General features: G+C 39.2%; 1 protein-coding gene across 7 annotated transcripts in view; it reads left to right on the top strand.

The window, feature by feature from the left end:
- pmfbp1 (polyamine modulated factor 1 binding protein 1) overlaps positions 1–22,563 on the top strand; it is a 261,062-nt gene that overhangs the window by 158,911 nt on the left and 79,588 nt on the right. For all 7 annotated transcript variants that reach the window (XM_077201843.1, XM_077201841.1, XM_077201840.1 and 4 more), the window contains 2 exons: positions 18,351–18,470; positions 21,150–21,239. In XM_077201843.1, the coding sequence (XP_077057958.1) occupies positions 18,351–18,470; positions 21,150–21,239 (210 nt within the window). The remainder of the gene's footprint in view (positions 1–18,350; positions 18,471–21,149; positions 21,240–22,563) is intronic.

Here is a 22,563-nt window from a genome sequence, read left to right as displayed (position 1 = left end):
TTTCCTCCTCCTTTTAAGAATAGATGTATTTTGGGGGGCTTTTCTTACAGTGTGCATTCAAATTAAATTCTCTCTTGTTGTTGTGAAAGAGGCGCACGTTAAAAATAATTGGATGAGGGAGAGAACAAAGGGCTGCGCGGCTGCATGGCCCAGCGAGGCGTTAATGCCGTTCCCGCCGCATTGTTCGGCTGTCTGCAACCATCTCCCCAGCCAGACACTCAGCGCTGCTCAAGTCACTTTTAATGTCTGATAATCAAGGTGAATTTTCAAAAAGCTGCCATTTTCAAATGATGGTGTATATATTATGTGGAGATGGGGTTTTTGAGGCAGGGGAGGGGGCCGGCGGTGGATGAGGGCCATGCACAGTGAAAGAGAGACACCTACTGTTTGCGTGCAGAACTGTCGGGACGCTGTGCAGGGGGTTTTGACGGTTGCATGACAGATGTGTGATTGGCTTGCGTGTGAGCCATGTAGCTTACGTGGTTGCAGCTGTGGACAGCTTGGCACTCTGAGAATCACAGTTTCTTTATCAACTATACTATTCATGGTACAGCAGCACAGTGAAAGTTACCCAGACTATATGAAAATGAATAAAACTACTGGGTGACCATGTTGTGCTTTTCAAATAAGAGGAAACTGAAATTGTTAGCATTAGTTAATACGTTATTTGATGCATTAGCAATCATTAAACTAGGCATACATATACTATTTGCATAAATATGCAACTTGTTAAAAATGTATTGGTATATGCATAAATTAACACCAATTTTTTTGATATAAATGTATAAATAGAAAATAATAACACTTTACAACAAGGTTCATTAGTTAACATTAGCTTACTACGTTAGTTAGCATGAACTAATAATGAACTTCACTTATACTTTGTTTGTTCATTTCAACATTTACTAATAGTTTTTAAAAATCTTGTTAACATTAGTTAATGCACTGTGAACTAACATGAACAAACAATGAACAGCTTTATTTTTATTAACTAACATTAACAAAAATAAACAAATACAATAACAAATGTATTGCTCATGGTTAGTTTATGTTAGTTTATACATTAATGTTACCTTATGAACCTTATTGTAAAGTGTTACCAAACAATTATTCATTGCTAGTTCATACTTACTGAATTAACTAATGTTAACTAGTGTGTAATTTAGATCACCAACTTAGGTAATGTTTTGTGCTTCTAAATGGTTTGCCCAACATCCAATTCCTAGCACAGGAATTCTTGTGTAATTTTTTCATGAATTTACCAATTCATTTGGGCAGTGTATGGAGACAGCCATTCGATACTCTACCTGAACTCTCTAATCTCGCATTTTTTCACACAGCTTGAGTGAGGCATTTTCATTTTGGCGAATGGGAGAAATTTTGGGACACGACAGTGTGAAACCTATAATCTTAATATAGGCATATTTGCTGAAGATATAATGATTGAAAAGTAGTTTGACCATTAGCGTCAGGCATTGTACCTAATCGACCAATTGTGGTTAGCGAGAAGGCGGGATCTACAAAGAACAGTAAAAGCAATACAAAATATGTGTAAATAGAATGAATGAGAATTCTAGAGGCACGTCAATATCTAAACAAACCCAAATCCAGGACATTTTAAGCAATAGGTCCGAAAAAGAAGTCACGTCTGGTTGCTCCAATAAAACCAATGCTATTTTTTTATGCACATCTATAGTCCCTCATTACCATAGTTAAGTCAAATGCTTTACCGTAGTGTGTAGCCACCAAGCTCAGTCTCACTAAACATCCTTTTTTTTTTTTTTTTTGCAGTGCCTCTGCATTCTCATTTTTCACCCCAGCATGCACCACACCGAACATTGCAATACATTATGGAGGTGGATGTATGCAGCACGTAGAATGTAATAAGTGTGTATTTATTTCCTCCAGACTGATATACTGAGGTGGGAGAGGAGAACAACCATCTGCATTGGAGTCTGGAGAAATGAGCTTTATGTATCGGATCATACTGGTTTTTTTTTTTTTTTGCCCAGTACGATCCTTTTTATGACTACATTGTGACTGTTTTTGTCAGTTTTTGGCTTGCTTGTGTATTTGTACACCCCGTATCAAGCAAAGCAAAGTCTCTGCGGTGCAGGACTAAAGGGACTAAATACAAAAATGGGATGGAAGCCTGAAATTGCCGCTGAGCTTTGTGAGGGCTGTGACGCGACAGGGACCAAATGCATTATCCTCTCCATAAGGCCTCGACCAATGAGAAAGATGGAGAAAAAAATACTTTTTTGTGTCCTTAGAAGAAAATGTGTGAGTAAAAAGCCTTTGGTCCGATGTGTCTGTTTTTGTCATTGATTATGAGAGCGGTGGGGTTTGTTTTAAGATGCCTGTCTTCAGTGGACAGACTTAATGCACCAGCAGAGCGGGGGAATGTGAACGAGGAGGACAGGAGCCTATGTTTTAACTTCTCTTTCATGAAGAGACCGCTGCGGACGTGTCTTGCTTCCTGAGAAGGATCCTTTCCTCTTTGCACGTTTATGGCAGCGAACGAGGACGAAAGTATCTTTGAGGCACACAAACAATCATAAACAGAGAGGGAGGCTTTAAATGGGTCGGGTTGTCAAAGGTATTCGCGGCTTCAGTACTAGTGGATGTGACTCTGACCTGTTGATCGACTGTGCTGCTCAGAATCATCAAAAACGGGAAGTTGGCGCTCATGTTATGCTCTAACCAGACGCAACAGGATCGGTTTCCAGCTGCAAGTTTGTCCTCTCTGGAAGCGGAAATGCAAATCATAGCCAATTAGAACATATTTAGGGCCAAATTTACTAACAGCTTGCTCCAACACAAATCCTCTTTTGGCGTTTAAAAGCTACTGTCAGGATTTACTAAAGACACGCAGTGAAAAATCACAGTTGAAAAGGTGTGGACAGGGTTATTTTTGCGGCTGACCTTATTGCATATGCATTTGTAGCAGTTTCCCTTTCACACGCAAAACTTATGGGAGGAGAGTATTTAAATTAAACATGCAAGGGGATTTACTAAGGTTTGCAGAAGTCAGTTTACTGGTATTTGCTACACTATTTACCGCCCAAAAAAGCATGTCTTAAACCAGATGCTAATTTGCACTGCTCTTGGTAGATTGGTCATTATGAAAATGTTCCGACTGCCTCTGTTCATTAATGTGCGTGTCGACAGAAGATCACGCACAGAACTTTCCACTCTCATCGGCGCTTTTATGGGATTGCGCTCTAATTTGCCCTATTTAGTAAATCTGTGCCCGGTTGCATAAAGCACCTTAAGTGTAATTTTCCCTTAAGTTCGCCCTTATGTTTCCCTTAAACCTAAGGGTGTTGCAGAAAAAAAACCTTAAGTGTTACTTAATGGTTTCTTTAAGTGAAACGTCATAAACACTTAGAATTTCCCTTAAATGCTGTTTTTCACTTAAGTAATCCCTTAAAAAGCATTAAGTGTTGCATAAAACCCCTTAACGGTCATTTCCCTAAGTATACCTTAAAGGGATAGTTCACCCAAAAATGAAAACTCTGTCAGTATTTACTCACCCTCATGTTGTTCCAACCCCGTAAGACCTTCGTTCATCTTCGGAACACAAATTAAGATATTTTTGATGAAATCTGAGAGCTGGATCACTCCTCCATACTCCTCCATAGGCTTCAAAGGATTGAAACTTGCCGGCCTCGAAAAGTTATTAAAGACATCGTTAAAATAGTCCAAGTGACTACAGTGGCTCAATCTTAAGTTTATCAAGCGACGAGAATACTTTTTGTGCGCAAAAAGAAACAAAAATAACGATTTTATTTCAACTATACATTTCCTTCTCTGTTGGCCTCTAGTCAGTTAACTTAGTGTAATAGCGTAGTGCTACGTCACACGTAGGCTCACTATTGGCCCACGCTGGTCATGTGGGTGATGCGTGTGACGTACGACAACAGAAGCTCTACGCTTTTATTTATATAACATGCAATAAAATTTCTATTGTCAATGGTTTTAAGCACTTTCAAACCAAGCAGCTTTCTGTTTATCAGCCCGGTGAACATGAGCAATATCTGCTTGGGGAACTTTTTGCCCTTATGCAAAACTCCTGATTCCTATCGGAATGACTGGATTTCGCCAGTGAAAATTCGCTGAGCAAAGTTAAATGTGACCACACCTTAAGGGTTAAACGCAGTTGACCTGGCAGTTATCGGTTGAAAAGTCAGAGGTCTGTGATTCAGCACATATATATATATATATATAGATATATAGATATATAGATATATAGATATATATATATAATGCAATTATTTTGGTAGTATCTTTTTGTAAAACTAAAAATATGTTTCTTTGCAGAGTGCAGAGGAAATTTTTTCCCATCCCCCTTTTTTCTTTCTCATTCCTCTTCTCCACTCTCCTCTTTGTATCCTTAAAATATTCCGCACATCTCGCTGCAGTTCCGCATGACAGACACCCCTAATATAATCTGTGTGTCTGAATTCTAATTTATACCGTCAGGATAAAATAAATAGTCTGCAGTTAATTATAGGGAGCCAGCGCCTGCCTTTGCCCGGGTGATTTATGAAGTGCGTGCAGGCATTCTCCAACGCATTTTTCTTAATTTATTTTTAATCTGTCTTTCTATTAATTCTACAGCAAACGTCTTAATGATGTGCGAGGTGTGCATTAATGAGAGCAGGTGGAGGGAGAGGAGCTGGGGGTGGGGGTGAGGTTCAGGGGGGTCTGGACCTATAGGACCACTATAAGACCCCCAGCCCCCTTCACTACTAGCCCTCTCTCTCTCTCTCTCTCTCTCTCTCTCTCTCTCTCTCTCTCTCTCTCTCTCTCTCTCTTCACATGCATGTATTTGCTTTGTTCCAGCTGCTGTAGGTTCTGAGGCTCAGTGTAAAGTGTTGTAGTATATCCACAATACCAATTCAAAAAATGGTGGTACTATGGTACAGTGATAGTATCAGACGGTAGTGGGAACTTTGATTTATGTCCTTTTATTACCATATTTATACCAATGCATTACATAGTAGTCCAAGGTACTTCAACGAATGCAATGATGCATATCCAAATACCATGGTATTACCATAACATGGTGCAATGGTATGTGACAGGCTAATATATCAGCTGATATGTGGTAATTTAGAGATTATTGGCATTGACAAATAACTGTCAACGTGGCAATTAAAAGAAGTGGTCAAAGTTGCACATTGGAAGATAAATACTGAATATACCTGCATTACTATTACATGATAACCCAACAAATAAAAATAAAAAAACACAAAAACTGAGTAATTTTCTTTAAATAAACTTTGTTCTGTCATATACAAAACCTCAAAATTCTGTCATCATACTCACCCTCATGTCATTCCAAACCTGAATTACTTTCTTTTGTGATAAACACAAAAGAAGATATTTTGAAGATAACCAAACAGTTTGGTGTTCATTTACTTCCATTGTATGTACAAAAAAAACACTGAGAAATTTCTCAAAATATCTTCTTTTATGCCCCTGCTGTATATATGCCTCCCGCCATCTATAATAATTTCTTGAGTATTATGAGTGGCGGTATCTATAATACCCGCCACTCTTGACTCGCTTCCAACTCATCAACTCGAATATTATTAAGAATTCAAAGTTTCCATATGGTAGATATAACGTGCAATAATGAAGGCAACATAACTACTGTGGTACTATAGACTACTGCTGTTTGTGATAATAAACAGCAATATTAAAAGACTGCAGCTTTTTGCCAACTAGCCATCATTCAGCTCCTGATGGAATTAAATGAAACTTTGGAATTATGACATGCTAGCTGGTGTAGTATCATAAATATGATTAAGATGTCATGGCAACTCTATTGTGTATGCAGATATTTTTAAAGATGTTGATGTAGACATGCCATTTTCTCGTGCTCATGTTGATCTTTTAGATGCGTGCAGATGTGTCCCCTCTATAAAGTAAATGGGATACAAGTGTATTGCGCTGTTCCAAAACCTATCCTGTTTCGTTTGAGTCTCCCATGCACTTTGTGTACAATGTGTGGCGTTGATGCATATTCATTCCACATCAGTCACTTATAAAGTTTCATTTGAACTAGGTTATGCTGCCTTAGAGGGAAGCTGCCTATGTCAACTCACTAGGTTTGGTAACAAAGCTTACCGATAAGTGTGTCTTTCTCAACACGGCTCCTCAACTCCTTTCTCACATCCTTACCATTTTCTCCCCATCTGCCTTCCTTTCATTTCCTATCCCCAAACATATCCTCGGTGAAGCAGCTAAGCTTGGGCGGTTGCAGTGCAGCTCCTGCAGGAACAGAGGGATAATTTAATTTATCTTCCTTTTTGTCTCTCCAGTCTGCTCATTTTATTCACACACAGATCATTACACACCAAGACCCCATTTTCATTTCCTACTGCGTACTGTCGCACACACACACACACACACACACACACACATATACGAAGGGCTTTAACTAGGCTGGCAGGCCCGGGCCTGGTGCTGCTGTCGATCGATACCCGCGCTCGGATAGGAGAGATCCGCACTGCCTTAATAGGTCCTGCAGGTCCGACCATAAAACACCTCTACAGACCTGAGGACCAGGGGCTTCATAAATTTATTTTTTCTCTCTCTCTCTCTCTCTCTCTCTCTCTCTCTCTCTCTCTCTCTCTCTCTGTCTCTCTCTCTCTCTCTCTCTGTCTCTGCAAGATGGAGTGGGACTGAATGCAGCCGCATGGGGTTGTGGTTGAAACAGAGTCTTGCTGGGCGGCACAAGGGCTCGTCTGAACAGGTTCGAACGTGTAGCTTGAAAGGAAAGGTTTGGGAATGTTTCCTATGTTTCTTTCTCTGGCATTGGATACTTGTTTTCCCACTTGCCATCTAAACTAGCTTAACAGCAACACAAATTCCATTGTTATATCAATACTGCAACCGAAGGAATTTCATGACCTTTGGTTCTGTGAGTTGTTCTTGAACATTCGTTCTTCCGACAATGTATAGAATGTACTAAAACACTCTGAAAGTGTTCCCTACGTTGGTATTCAGTGTAGAGCAAAACTCTCATGAGCTGGTTCTTGTTAGTGAGTCATACAGCATGACCAGTTATTTCTGATTCTCGAGATTTGTCTTTTTAGTGAATAAGAAACACTTATGAATCAGTTTCTGAGTTAGTCTGCACTCACTGAACTGCAATTCATTACTTTGTTAGAGCTGCATGATTAATCAAAAAATAAATCCAAAATGTTGATATTTCTTAGGGGCTGTTTCAACTAAAAACGTAGAACGTTTTATTCATTTTGGCAGTTTGTTTACATGACGGCGTTTTGGGTGCCTGAAAACGCAAACTTTTGAAAACGGGTTTCAGAAAACGCTCTCTGTGTAAACAACAAAAACGCAAATCTCTGAAGACGATGACGTCGTGCACATGCCTATTATGTGTTCAGTCTATAGTGTTTAATCGCCATCTAATGGCCTGGGAGCAGAATACAGCGTTTTATTCGTTTTCGCGGATTCGTGTGAATGGGGATTGTTTTGACAATGGTGTCGTCTGTATGCGGAAAACTCAAAGGGAAAAACCTCTCCATTTTAAGCATTTTAAGATTATCAAATCGCAAAGGCTTATTTAAAGTGGCTGTATAGACCTGTAGAATTCAGAAACCCTTGTTATCAGTGACACCAGTGGCCGCTAGGTGAACTGCAGCCAGCTTGTGCTCGCACTCATATTTTAAGTTTCATTACAAGCTATTCACATATTGGCAATTAAAAAAGCTATTAATACATGACAATTCTTACATATAGCCCGTTTAATTAAATGATTATATACTTTGCTTTTCTGAGTGAAGCGTGACACTATGAACTTTTACACGCAAGCAGCTCAAAATTCAGTTTAATAATTCAGCTCATTATTCAGAGTGGCTCAATCTGCAGTGAATGCAGACTTACGATTCCTATTCTTTGTTGCTGATTGTTGCCAGGACGTCACTATATGGTTGCTAAGTTGTTCTTAAAGGTTGCTAGGGTTTACCTAGTAATAGGGGTATTTAGTGTTTAGGTCTATTTTTCTTAGACATGAATGTTGCTCTTGGACCAACAAAAGATGTTGATCACGTCCTACTTGGTGAAATTACAGTTGTCAAAATGCATGCCGTCTAAGCTGATCTTTTCAGCAGGGAAAGCTTGACTGTTGATGAGATGTTTGTAAGACGAAAATCATTTGTAGCTGAAGAGGTTCTCCAAGTCCCAGCGTGAATCATTACGAGTGATTTTTACCTTCAAGGCGCTTCGCAATAAGAACGCACGCAGTCGTGATTTGGCGCGTGAAACACAGAGGGCTGAAATGAGGCACGCCGTTCTGGAGCGCGTGAGATTAGATTAAGAGTTACACTGGCAGTAAAAGGAGATGGCCGCCCAGCATCTGTTCTCCTTCTTTCCTCCTGGCCCTTAGGCAGTGTACGAGCATTATACAGTGTGTGTGTGTGTGTGTGTGTGTGTGCCTGCATTAGCCAAACAGATAGCTACCAACTTTAATTGCCTCTGCATCCACTTACTCACCCCTAACGCCCTTCAACCTCATCCACTCATCCCGCTTTCCTCGCCCACGCAAATGAAAGAACGAGAGGCGGGGAGATGGAGGGAGAGAGAAGGCAAGCATAATTACTTATTTTAGTGGACTGCTGTAGAATGCCTCTCGCCAAATGACTCTAATTCCAAATGGTTAACAAGAGCCGAATAGAGCCGAATCCGTGTGACAGCAAATTGCTTTCCCATTTGCAGCCTTAATGGCTTTTCATACTTTGCACTTCCAATAAGCAGTAAACTCGGAAATTAATATTGCACGGTGTGTTATGATGCAAATGGGAGGGAGATAGGAGAGCCGTACCTTCATGCAGAAAGCTCTGATTAGATCTGTAATTGCTTCACTCTGATTTTTTCCCCTCTCTCGCCCTCCGTTCGTAATTTTCCGACATATTTATTGAGCTATTTTGAGATTTGCCATATCACTTATGCATCAACATTGACTGCACTTTTGATTTGTGTCACTCTGTGGTTTTTGTTTTCAAATCAATGCTAATCAGCGGTAATTTGCCAGTGGCGCGGAGACGCTCGTCCTGGGGGTTTAATGTCTTTGCTGTCACCTTTAAGGTGTTTGTCACACATTCTAGTCAAAACAGGTTTTTAAAATGAAACAGAATGATAGCAGGAGGCTTGTAAATAAGATACGAGGGTTTTTAAGGTGTCTTATTGAAATGCACGTATACAAACGTTTCACGGTGAATAGACAATCGCGATGATGTTTGCAAAACACTCTGAGGTGACGTGTTAATAGCGGTGCTAATGAATGCCTGAACTCTAACCGCTCGCTCTTCTGCCTGATTAGCACATGCGTCTCACATTTAGCTGTGCTTGATTAAATGGAGATTGCTCTAGATTAAATGAAATTAAATCTTGATTAAATAACATCAGGGCTGGAATGAAGCATGTAAATGTGTAGATAATGTAAATGGGAAGATTTTCCTCTCTGCTGGGTAAAAGAGACGTTCAACCATCAAACTTCAAGATTTACTAATACAAATATCACTTATGATGGATGGATGTGCTTTTTGAAACTTTGAAACTTGAGGTTCTACTCGCTCGCATTATAAAGCTTGGAAGAGCCAGGGTATTTTTTAATATAACTCTGATTGTGTTTGGCTGAAAGAATAAAGTAGCCTAATATACACCCTAGAATTATTTTTGGGTGAACTATCCTTTTCAGGCCGATTCGAGAACGCACACGTAATCAAGAGGCAGGATTTATCACGTTAAGCAATCATATCCAATCATAGCATGACGGAGGCATTGCCTCCTCTCAAGTGATTTTCTCCTATAGAGAGCCTAAGTTCCTCCCCTTCCGGTGGACCACCATGGGACCTTATTTCGGAGAAATATTGTATGGTAGTCAATGGCGAGAGACAACAAATATTTGGATCCCGTTTGAATTGTGCCCTGAATTACACATATGATGTTTGTCAATTTAAAATACATTTTAAAGTCAAGAAAGGGTTAGGGTCGCAGTTTGATGTAAAACTGTTGAGGTATAAGACTGTGAAAATGCGTAATTACAAAGACTACAAACCCAAAAGGTGCACATGTGATGTCATACCTTTTCTCTCAATGACTGAATCTAACTTTACTGAAACTAACGTCTTTCATTTTTTCTATAGTCTAACGTTATAATCGTAACGTTACGCCGTCATGCCTGTGTGTTTTGGGACAGACTGCACACATATGAACTTGGTGACGTACATAATGTGAGACGAGGGATGCAGTTCATTGAGCGATTTCCACATAAAACTAAATGTTAATCTTCTGTTTTATGACAAACTGTGACTTTCTTGACTGTCATAATTATCTTTTAAATTGTCAAACATCATATGTGTAATTCAGGGCACAGATCAGACGGAATAAAATATAAGTTGTCTCTCGCCATTGACTACCATGCATATTTTTTCCGAAATAAGGTCCCATGAGCCGGAAGCAGAGGGGAGGGACTTAGGCTCTCTATTCATTCTCAGTTCACCCTTCGCATGGAGTTTGATTGACAGGCGATCTGACCAATCATAATCCGCCATTTTGACCGACAAAGCAATCAGGAGAGTTAGTAGATTCACGTCAGTGGATTTGAACTTAAATAACGGTGTGTACTGATGTCTTTCCAATTAGCTAGAAGAAAGAGATGATTGGTTCATGAGCAGCTTTAACTGAGGTGCTACAGCGATCTGTCACGACACATTAAAGAGCCTCAAAACGGTATTTATTGTTTACATTTCTTTAAAAAAGGACCAAATTTGAAAGTTGAGACTTTGTTTCAAATAAAAGTAACCTGGTCTGTCCTGTCTGTCAGCGGGTTGTCAGTGTCCTCTCTGCTCCGTAATGTATTTTTCACTGCATGAGAACATGTTGTGTGGCTTGAGAGTGGCATGGCTTTTCGGACATAGCAACAGTAACTAAAGGGGGCGCGCCTGAGGAGACACCCCTTTCTCATCCTCGGAGGAAACACCCCTTATTTTGCAAGATATTATGCTTGTAGCTTCCTCCTTGCAAATGCCATCAGTTTTGTTCCTGGCTTTGGGTGGTAAGTGTACTGTGTGTTTCACAGCTCCAGATGACCTTTGGACAAAAATAGCAATTACATCCAGCCTGATTGGCTGAGGATTGTGCGCAGTGATTGAGGTTAAGTGCCCTTTGGTGTGTCGTGTGCTGCCAGGCCTCTGTATGCAGTAAGGCTGGAGGTTCACCTGACCACTGCGCATGTAATCTGATCTCCTTGCATGGTTTCCATGGCAACCGTCTCTTCCTAGTGCTTCTTGTTCCCATTTCACTTGTCACTTCGGTAATTGCCTCAGAATTTCCCTGTCTCTGAGAGTATTGGGAAAAAATGATGATGATAACGAAAGTGATAAGACAATATTTATGAACTGTGCATTAGTGGACAGCGGATGGAGAGGCACAATTCAAAGGGTGGAATTCAAAATTCAATGCTGGAAAACAAATACAGATGGTTAATGGTTTTACATGGTGGTCCAAGCTTGACATTTATGGTCACTAGCTGGTGTAGATGACTGATCAGATGAACAGAAGAGACCGCATTCGGCTCATCCAGATAGATCAACACCACTGACGTTTTGGAAAGGTTAACATCAGGTTAAAGCAAACACAATCTAGCCTACTGTGATAACAATGAAGTAAATGATAATGATTCACAGTAACAGTGACAAATGCTTCACATTGTGTGAATTGCAGCACGACTATAAATTAGACACCAATAACATTCCATTAGTTGACATTAGTTAATGCATTATAGGAATAGAATGAAAATTCTGCAATTAATTACTTTTTACCTATGAAATTAACATGAACAAAGATTAATAAATTGTGTTAGAATATTTTTCATTGTTTGTTCCTGTTAATTATTGTGGTAAACTGATGTTAACAAATGGATATTTATTGTAAAGTATCATAAACAACGAATAAATGATGTTCTTTTGAGCTTTCTATTAATCAAAGAACCTTGAAAAAATGTATCATGGTTTACAATAAAATATTCAGCTGCACAAGTGTTTTAAACATTGATAATAATAAATAACCATTATTAATAATTGAGCATAGTACCAATAATAATTTAGAAGCAAACCAGCATATTAGGATGATTTCTGGAGGATCATGTGTCACTGAAGTAATAATGCTAAAAATTCAGCTTTGCCATCACAAGAATAAATTACATTTGAACATATATTAAAACATGAAACATTTCATTTAAATGTTTATAATATTACACAATATTAGTATTATTTGTTACAAAAGCAGCCTTGCAGCACAAGGGGCTTCTTTCAAAACCAACACCAGTCTTTTGAATGGTAGTGTATGACCTGAGCTGGTGACGTCAGAACATTGAATCTATTTCAAACGATTCGAGGGATTTTCTGTTTTCCTGTCACTATAATGGTCATCCTTCAGTGTTTTCAGCCAGACTCCCATGATTCCTTACTACGACCATTAGCACTAGCGCTCAGAGTCTGAGGTATGTTTTACCCTCGAAGCAATGCTGCATATCTCTCCAGGGATTGATATGCCGGGCTGATGCTTCTATCCATCATTATGTGGAGAATATCAACAGCGAGAGAATAAAGCACCTTACGCCTTCTGATAACAGAGAGCTTCAACTGGAGCTACTTCCTGCGCTCCAGATCCTGTAACCTTTTACGAGAAAGTTCTCAACAAAAACAAATGTGGTAGGTGGTGGAATTTTATAAATTAGGGCGTAAAAGTAAGAAATGACTCACACATTTGCCCCTTATTCCGAAAACAAAAACACGAAAGTCTCGGCCGCGTGGAATTTATATTGTGTGCTTTCGGCGGGAATGTCAGTGGAATTAATTGATTTGCCCGTATTTGTCAGGAAAGAGCAAGTGCCTGACTCAAGCCTGTGTTATTAAAGCTAATACCTCAGCGCTTTACTGCCGTGAATCAAGCTCTGACATGTCCTTATGATGTATGGATTTATTATTCAAAGTGTTGTGTGGGGCTGGGAGAGCCACTCATCCTGGCCCCCGGAGACCACGTGTGTTTTCAAAGTAAAGACCACTTAGAGAATGGCCCGGGGCAGCTGCAGTGCCTCTGGACACAAGCTACTGTACAGACCCAAGAAACATCTGCAGGCGGACCTCACAGTGACGACTGTTTAGATCAAATCATTGTCTCCAATGTGTTTCAAATGTGTCTGATAGACCATACAAATCTGTCAAGCATTACCTTTTATGATTTTATCGCACCCGAAAGTGAGAGTAAAGTGCACATGATGTTTCAGAAGAGGGTTACCAAAGCAAAGAGCACAGATCATGTTATTCACAATTTTATTTCTTTTTTAATTTGGAAAAGATCACTTTCAAAAGAAAACAGAGTTTTTATTGTTAATTAAAACTATTCATTTCAAATCATTTTGAAATCAGTCTGAAATAAAATCTCATCTTAAAACATTACAAAAAAATAAATAAATAAACTGAAATAAATGTGTAAGTTGAAGTAAAATGACAAAGACTAAAAATAAATAAAAACTAAGTTGAAAAATACAAAAATAATTAAAATGAAGCACACTAAAATGAAAACTAAAAATGTAAAAAGCTAAATAAATATACTCATAAATACTATAAATAATAGTTTATATAAGAGTAATTATATTATATCGTCATTTGTATTAGTATTTTTTATGTCTATATATGTTTTGTTTATTTAGATTTAGATGTTTTATTACTTCAATTTGAACCAAATGAAAATGAGAGTTTTTATTTCAATTAATGTTTATTTCATTTCAAGTAATGATAATCTTCTGTAATGTTTTTGTTTTATTGATAATAACCCTGAATATCATTAAAGTCCATAGCACAAATGGTATAGGAAAGTTAAAATCTATTACAATTCATTTTTTATTATGTATGCATGTAGGAAGCTGGTTGACATGAGCAGCGGTCAAATATACAATCACAAAATATATAGTAAAACCACAGATTTCCAGGATCGACAAATCAGAATGAAATATTACAGAGAGCCGTGTAATAGTGGTTTGGTTTAGCAAGCAACACTAACAAACATCTAATGAAGCCGTTACTAAACTAATATATATCCTGAATATGTACCCGCAGTGAACATTGAATGTGTTTTTTGTCCAAATGAGTTATAGTTCAAACTTGTCTTCTTCTTTCTTTCTTTCTTTTTTTTTTTAACACAAAAAGTAAAACACCTACTTTCAACTTTCCAAGTTTGTTAAGCTAGACTTTGAAATTGTGCTTTTAAACACCTCTCTCCAATCAAGGAATCTGGGTCAAAGAATGTCCTTTTTGACTCATTTCTTTCTCTTTCCCTCTGCTAGTGTGTGAGGAATGGCATCATTAAGGTAATGTTCTTGAGAGGACATTTAGCTGAACTGTGATGTCCCTCTGCTCCTCCAGCAGCCGCAGTCACAGCCCAATCTACAGTGACCTTTGCAGCAGAATATATCAGCAGTGAATATGCAAACGCGTCCTAAACCAAATGACACTTCACAAAGTCAAAAAAGACCTTATGCTTACACGCAAAGCCTCTTCCTGCATTCTGTTCATTAACACACACAAAAGTCTTACCATGTTCCGCATTCATTTCAGCCCGGGAAAGTTGAATTCTTCAACTTTGTACTTGGTGCTATAGAATGACACACAGCCGAATTTCATAATGTTGGTGTTTTTTCTGCACTCTCCGTCACACACACACAAAAATCACACTCTCCATATTTAAATTGTTCACTAACACTGTCGTGCTACAGAGCCTCTAAGGGACCTTTGCAAAAAACGAGAAATTTGGATTTCGTTACGGCAGTATATTTGTATTGTCCCATCAGCCAATTAAAAATATTGGTTCATTAAAATGTTCTAAAAATTAGCATTTTACAAGATCAATACACCCTTTATTAAGCCTGTCAGATTTAATGCGTCCTTACATGTGCTTTCATCACCTGTAATTTCTGCATTCAATCCCAACTGTGCTTATTTCGAGCAGCGCCATAGACAGTTCACGCATCAATAAGTAACAAACAAATAAATAGCTGGATTCAGCCTCGTACTGGACGAACTGCTCTTACAAAATCCAAATTTTGGGAATTTTTTCTGTACCAGTCTTTTTATATGAACCATTGAAATAACGCTGTAGGACAATGCACACTGAGCCACATATTGCGCCACATAAGGCCGTGAAATTAGAAGTTCTGCTTTACCAATAGCCACATTGTGTGCACTTTTTATTGTATCAATCTTTTTGTTTTTTTGGCCCCTTGAATTTTGCGAATAGGACAATGTAGAAGGCCGTATTGCGCCGTCAGCCGATTAGCGCTGTGCGGTTTCTCGGCCACAGAGTTATAGCGGACAAAAGGCCATGAAATTAGAAGTAATGCTCTACCAAAAGCCAAATTTTGAGCACTTTTTACTGTATCAGGCTTTTTTTTTTTTTTTTTTTGGGCCACTTGAAGTTGGCAAATTGGACAATGCACACAGCCGTATTGCCCTGTAAGCCCACTTTGCAGCGCGGTTTCTCTGCCACCAAAGAGTTAAATTTAAATTTGTCAGAGCGGACATAAGGCCTTGAAATTAGAAGTACTGCTTTACCAAAAGCCACATTTTTTAGCACTTTTTACTGTATCAGTCTTTGTTTATGGCCACTTGAACTTGGCAAATAGGACATTGCACACAGCATTGTTGCGGAATAAGCCCAGTATGCAATGCAGGGTTTCTTTGCCGCCACATTGTTAAATCTGTTATAGCGGACATAAAGCCATGAAATTACAAATACTGCTCTACCAAAAGCCAAATTTTGAGCACTTTTGACTGTAGGAGTATTTGTTAAGGACCCTCGAACTTGGCAAATAGGACATTGCCATATTGTGGCATCAACCCATTTCACTGAGCGGTTTCTCAGCCGCCACAGAGTTAAATTCATTAAAGTGGCTCCAACAGTGCACAAACATGCTTTTATTTTTTGTTTTGATGTTTCAGAATGTTTCAGACATTCTCACTCATTCTCTTTGTGGAATTGGCTGAACATGACACTGTAGAAGAATACCTCATCTTAATCCATGTAACACTAATTTGATTTAATTTCATGTTTCAGACATTCTCACTCATTCTCTTTGTGGAACAGTCTGATCATGACACATAAGACGACCTCATCTTAATCCGTAACCTGACCAAACATGGGCAAGTCAGTGAGTCCAACCTCAGTCCTGCTGGGAGGGTCAATAGCACAGTTCATACTTTTATTTCCACATTTCTCTCCATTTTATTGATTAATGTTTTCTTTCGGAGCGAGACGGTACTTTTATTGCTTTGGCTTTTGTGATCTGTTTTTGTTTTGGCTGAGGAGTGCGGAGCACGCTCGTATATCATGAACTTCTGCACAGTTTGCCTTCGCTAGCCCGTGGTGTTCGTCAGTAATTAGACCAAAGTCACTGAGGTGGCCAAGTTCAACCTCTTCATTAAGGTTCCTCTCCTCATGGCAACAGCTGTAAATGGAGAGAGAACTATCATTCTGAGGTGCTGTGTGGAAATGTAAAACAAATTTACAGTGGCATCCGAAAGTCTGAGTCCACACTGTAATTCTGGGATTCAGAATGTAATTTAGAACTGTAAGGTTTAAACAAGTGTACATTATGAAATTAATAGATTTGAATTAAAAATGCATTATGAAATTCATGGAGATTTTTCAACTTTTCTCCAATATATTAATGAACCAATTTAAATAGCATTTTCACTAGAGATGTCACACTTGTTGACCACACTGTATGTAAGAGGGTGTTTTATCAAATATGCCCACATTTCTTTCCTCACTTTCAATAGCTAACTAACTCCATAGTTTAAGATGAATAGCCTAGTCTAGATCTGGGCCAAGGGTAGAGTAAATCTATACGGTCAAGGCCTTTGAAAAAATATAAAGAATAAATGTTAAAGGCATGATAAAATGCGTCCAAAACCATTTTGATGTGATCTTCATATGGAAAAAAAAAGAGAAAAAGTGAATATGTTAGTTTTAATCAAGGTGGCAAACATTAGAGAAACACCCAGTAAGTGTTTCGTTAGAATCACCACAGCGCATGATTAAAGGGATTGTTCACCCCAAAATGAAAATTTGCTGTTAATTTACTCACCCTCAGGCCATCCAAGATGTAGGTGACTTCTGGAGCGCAAGCTTCCTGTCGCATAATGACGTATACGCAGGAGCTCAAATGTTGGAAATCTGTGAAAAGTCCAAAGTACAATTTTGATGAACAATATACAACACAGGCTTTCTTTCCTCTCTGTTGTATAAAGAGTGTCAGCTCACGTGTGAGTTTGCTACTGCAAACGTCAATATGTGACAGGAAGCTCGCGCTTGTGAACGCGCTCAAAGACCGTTTGCCGAGGCTTTATTACAGGTAGCCTAATAATGTTGTAAATAATGTTCAGTTTCTTGCACAGACTGATCGTTTCACTTCATAAGACCTCAATGTATCATCAGGAGCCACGGATGTTGATTTTATTTTACCTGTATGTGTTTTTTGACTCTGAAAGTGTCGGTAGTGTTGACTTGCATTATACAAATCACCAAAGACCACGGTTTCAGCTAAAAATCTTCTTTACATTTCTACTGAGGAAAAAAAGACACCTACATTTTGGATGGCCTGAGGGTGAGTAAATCAACAGCAAATTTTCATTTTTGAGTGAACAAATGTATAAGCCAGAGGGATGTGGCTATCCTTTCCTTCGTGTTTCAGATGTGCGTGTTCTGCCAGGTTAAGTGCAGGTGAGTGTGAGACCGCTTCGCCACGGTGGCGTCTCTCCCCCCTCTCAGGGACCCGGGCAGAGCTTTCCCAATAGATCTTTATTTACAGCACAGGAGTCGGAAACGGCTGGTCAATCCATTTAGCCTGAGGCCACTGATTTGTTCGTATTTACTGCAACACCCAAAGAAAAGCCAAGGTATTTTTCCCTCTCTCCTTCCTATTGATTCGGCTCTTAGAAAATCTGCTCTGCTGTCTAAACACTATTGATCCTCCTGCTCTCCTCGCCAGCTCTTGCACCAGTGTATAAAGGGACCGGATGAATTGAAATTTCATTTCCGACAACTTGTTCCTTTTATTTTTACTTTTTCCTTACGAGAAGCAAGACTCGGCGTGGGTCAATAGCCACATGAAGGCTGAAGGTAGAGGTCAGTAGAGGTGAACTGCACTACTGAGGGTCTTTACTGTGTGTGGAGCACTGCCATGAGGGGCGAATGTGATCTGTTTTTTTGTGCTAACATTTGAATGACCCATAATATGTTTGTGTGTCTATCTCCAGGAATCATGTGGGCTCCAAAGGGCACGAGAGGAGCTGATGAGAAAAGAAAGAGAAGAGAAATCTTTTCTTCAGGAGCAGCTCAACAGCGTCAGAGAGGAGCTCCACAGCGCCACCATCAGGGTACTGACGCCCAATCTTTCCTCCCATTACCCTGAGATATAATGGACACTTTTTCACATTTCAAGTGTTCTCAGAACCATCTGAGTCATCAATAAGTTGAACTTCAACTTAAGGGTGATCTTCTATACTGGTGAACAGTGCCGTAGCTTGTAAATTCTGTCTACCAGCCGAGGAAAACATTCAGAAATGAAAAAGAATGCAGTAAAATGCAAAATAAAACCACTTAAATTTCTCATTGTCTTCATTTTCTTTTCGTTTATTAAATAAAGCTAATAAACGTATACTTCTAGAGCAGTGAGTTGTATTCACATTTTCTTGACACATGAGCAACGATCCTTCTGACGCATATCCTTTTTTCTGCATGTTATACAAAACAACAAACTGCATAATAGTACAAAAAAACAGGGATGATGCACGCCGGTATACTGTTATGATATGTACAGTAACGGCAGGAGTGCGCAGGCAGCAGCTCTTATTAAAAATTATTATTATTAGGTGTCTATTCCCGCGTAAGTAAATTGTGCAGCGAAATGCATCCCATCATGCTAATCTGTCGTGTTAAAGAACTTTTTGATAATAGACTGACAGACTGATCTCCTTGCATACCTCTCCTTCTCACGTTACTGGTACCCAGATTTTCCCCCCACATTTTCAGTCAGTCTCACTTCCACTGTAACTTTACTTCTTCAACTGTTCTCGGAGTAGCCTCTACTCTGATTGGTTCTGTTCACTAGCTGGGCGGCACTTGTGATTTTATTGGGTCCCTCCCGAGCCTTCCGGTCTCTCTCTTGAAGCCAACTTCAAGTGACTTAAACTGCAATCCATCGACTGACCGCTAGAGACAGGCTCCAAAAGTGAGTCAACCCCCCCATGTTAATATGGCCAACTTTACAGCAGAAAAAAAATGTTTACAGCCTGGAACAAATAGTGGTTTTTGTCTATATAGCTAATTTTGCCCTTCATGACAACTGTGAGGGGGGTTCATTTTTTTATAACTCATCCGTTTAAATTATATTAAGCCTTAAAGGTCTGCATAATTAAGGGCGTGGCCACTTGAGTGACAGGTGGATTGCCGCTGCTCTCACTACTAGCCGTTTGTCTGCTGGCAAACAGGCACCTCAGCTCCACCCACGTCCTGCCTCTTTGCCCTTGTTATCTTGGAGTGATGCGCTGCCAACATGCCGGCGGCCGGCTCCAGGCTACAAAAATGTTTTTCGAAAACCTACGTGTGACGTCACGGACACCACGTCCATATGTTTTTTTTTCAGTCTATGGTCCCTCCTCTACTGTTTGTTGCTGACCGAGCTGAAGTCATCAATAACCAACTGTAAAATATTTGAATGGAGGGGAGAGAGGAGATGTTTTGAAAGCTGCTTTTACTAAATAGAATGTTTTTGTGGTTTTCATTAAACTCAGGCATTCCAAGCTAACACTGGGGTATATATATATATACTATAATGGTTAATAACAGGTATATATAGCATAACTACTTGATTTAGTGGGCAGTGCTGCAAATATCATTGCATTCCCATTTACTCCAATAGTAAAATGATGAAAAATTAAAAATCCACAGTAGCATTTTTTATGACTTTAGAAAAAAAATGTCTTGAGAGATTGATTGTAGTGGTCAGAAGAGAGAAAGATGTCAAATTTGCAGTCACTCTCTCAGCCGTTGTTTTAGAAACACTCACATAGCAGAAAGTGTGTTATAAATGTACGTTTAAAAAAATGAAAATATAAAAAAAGTTTCTAGATTTACAATGTTAATAACTGGAGAAACGTGGGATTCGTGCTGCTCAAAAGGGGGAAGCCTTGTTTTAATTATCATAAATATTCATATAACGACCACCAGCCCATCCCACATTCCATTCCCGGCTCTGTTGATGCATATTTTAATGGATTATCATTACTGCTGTCGTAACTCTTATTACTGTAGACGTAATTACCTGATTTACGGCGGAATATTATTTTCGTCCCCTGCAGCCATTTTGCTCAGCAAACCCAATTTTTCCTCTGTCGTAAACAGACTGCTTCTTAGACTGCGCCCCCCTCCCAAAACGTCGAGCCGTTGATAATGATAAACACACAAACAGGCCGCGGCGGCTACGTCCGTGCCTGTACGACACTCCATCTGAATTGCATATCCGCCCTGCCGCTGAGATTGTCATAAGCCGTATTAAGAAAAATGGTCACGCGGTTTGACACAAATTGGAAAATGACATTTTGAAAGCGCCGCTGCTGTGGAAATTAGAGATATTAAAATTATAAATCAATGTCTGGGTAGAAGGAACGGATGGGGGGCGGGGGTTAAAGGTCCCCTCATCACTAGAGCTAATCTAAATCCACCGGGCTTTGATTGTTCATCCACTGTCCACTCGTAAAGAAAGGAAGGGAGGATATTGTGTCTTTTTTCTATGGAGTCAAGTCAGCTTATTTAGCGGCTCCAACACCACAACCTGCTAATGGATCATCTCAAAGGTGTGATATGCATTATGCAAAGGCATCCACTTGACACTTTTAACGAAGTCTTTCCTCCCTGTGCGTCTCACCTTCAGTTGTCTTTCTTCGTGTGTGTGTGTGTGTGTGTGTGTGTGTGTGTGTGTGTGTGTGTGTGTGTGTGTGTGTGTGTGTGTGTGTGTGTGTGTGTGTGTGTGTGTGTGTGTGTGTGTGTGTGTGTAGGAAGAGGAGCATCGGCTGAAAGTGCTGCAGATTGATGAACTCCAAAGAGAGGTTGACAAGACACTGGCACTGCTTGAAAAGGAGAGAGAGGTCAGCAAACCCCTTCTTAGTAGCCGCTCACATGCACTTTTACGCATGCCATGCGAAAACGTAAGGACGTACCTCCCATCGCCGTGCACTTGCAGTTCATACTTCTTTCTTTGCTTATTTTGATTTCTTTTTCAAAGTCAAAAGGTCTAAGAAATTTGGGCCTGCTGGGTCTCTGAAATCCTTGAGACTCTTGCTGTGCCCTCGTACCCTTGATCGTGCTCAAATCCTCAGAAAACAGCAGCGTGTTATGCGCACTGAGATCAAATAGAACAGTTCGCCACATTGACACGTTGCTTTATTATCTGCGTTCTCTACCTCAGCTCTCCTCAGCTCTGAACATCTGCTGCTTGGTTGTGTTGGTATTGTTAATACAGTGGTTGAGAGGAAGCTCAGGGTTCATACTTTGTTGTCCGGTTTCTCAGTTTGACCTTTAAACCTAACATTGACTGTTTTTATGCTAAATATTCTGAACACTGGAACTCAATGCCATTTCAAGCACCTGTTGAGAGCTTTCATTCTCCGTTTGCTTTCAGTAACGTCTAGAATCCGAGCAAGACTATCTCAGGTTCGAAGTTGTCTTTCTCTCATTGTCAAATTATAAGATCAAATTTAGTAAATGAGATGTAATTCATTTGATTATGATTCTTTGCGCAATGATGTAATGCATCATTTAATCATGGTTTAATTTGATTCATTTTTATTTATTATAAATAATAAATACTTTATTTATCTATTAAATTAAATGATGCATATGCTTAACATATGCTGAAGGCACAAATTCAGCACCAATAGAAGGCACAAATAGCTGTAGGGACAATGTACATTTTTGTGGAATATTGACAACAAATGAAACACCAGATTTTACATCCATAACCACAACAATTTTTTTTTTACACGAATGCATAATAATTTGGACAAATTATTTAGTCACTGCAATTAAAGCACAAAATGTTCACTGTAAGCGAACTGCGAACTGATACATCTTTACCTCAAATTGGGATCGTTTGCTTGTCTAAATATTTAATTGACAAAATTAATCATTGATATTAATTAATTTTTTTGTATTTCAAGGCTTTTGTTTTGTGTTTTTTGTTTTGTTTTGTCTTGTTTTCAGCCTGTCTGCTATGATTAACATTTGCAATCTCCTGGTAACATTCATTTATAGTAGCTTTCTAGTATGTTGTGTTTTGTTTTAGTTGAGTTTATTGTGTAGCCTATTATGATGGCCTTCCATTTTGTCACATTTTATTGCTTCATTGTGTATCTTAGTTTTCATGTTCTATCCAACTTTTAACCAATCATCATAACACAGGATATGCACTTG

Source organism: Siphateles boraxobius, unplaced genomic scaffold (assembly GCF_051911475.1).
Source record: "Siphateles boraxobius isolate OS27281-9 unplaced genomic scaffold, OSU_SipBor_1 48, whole genome shotgun sequence".
NCBI classification, from domain to species: Eukaryota; Metazoa; Chordata; class Actinopteri; order Cypriniformes; family Leuciscidae; genus Siphateles; species Siphateles boraxobius.
The sequence above is the reverse complement of the archived record's forward strand: the minus strand, read 5'-3'. Positions and strand labels throughout refer to the sequence as shown.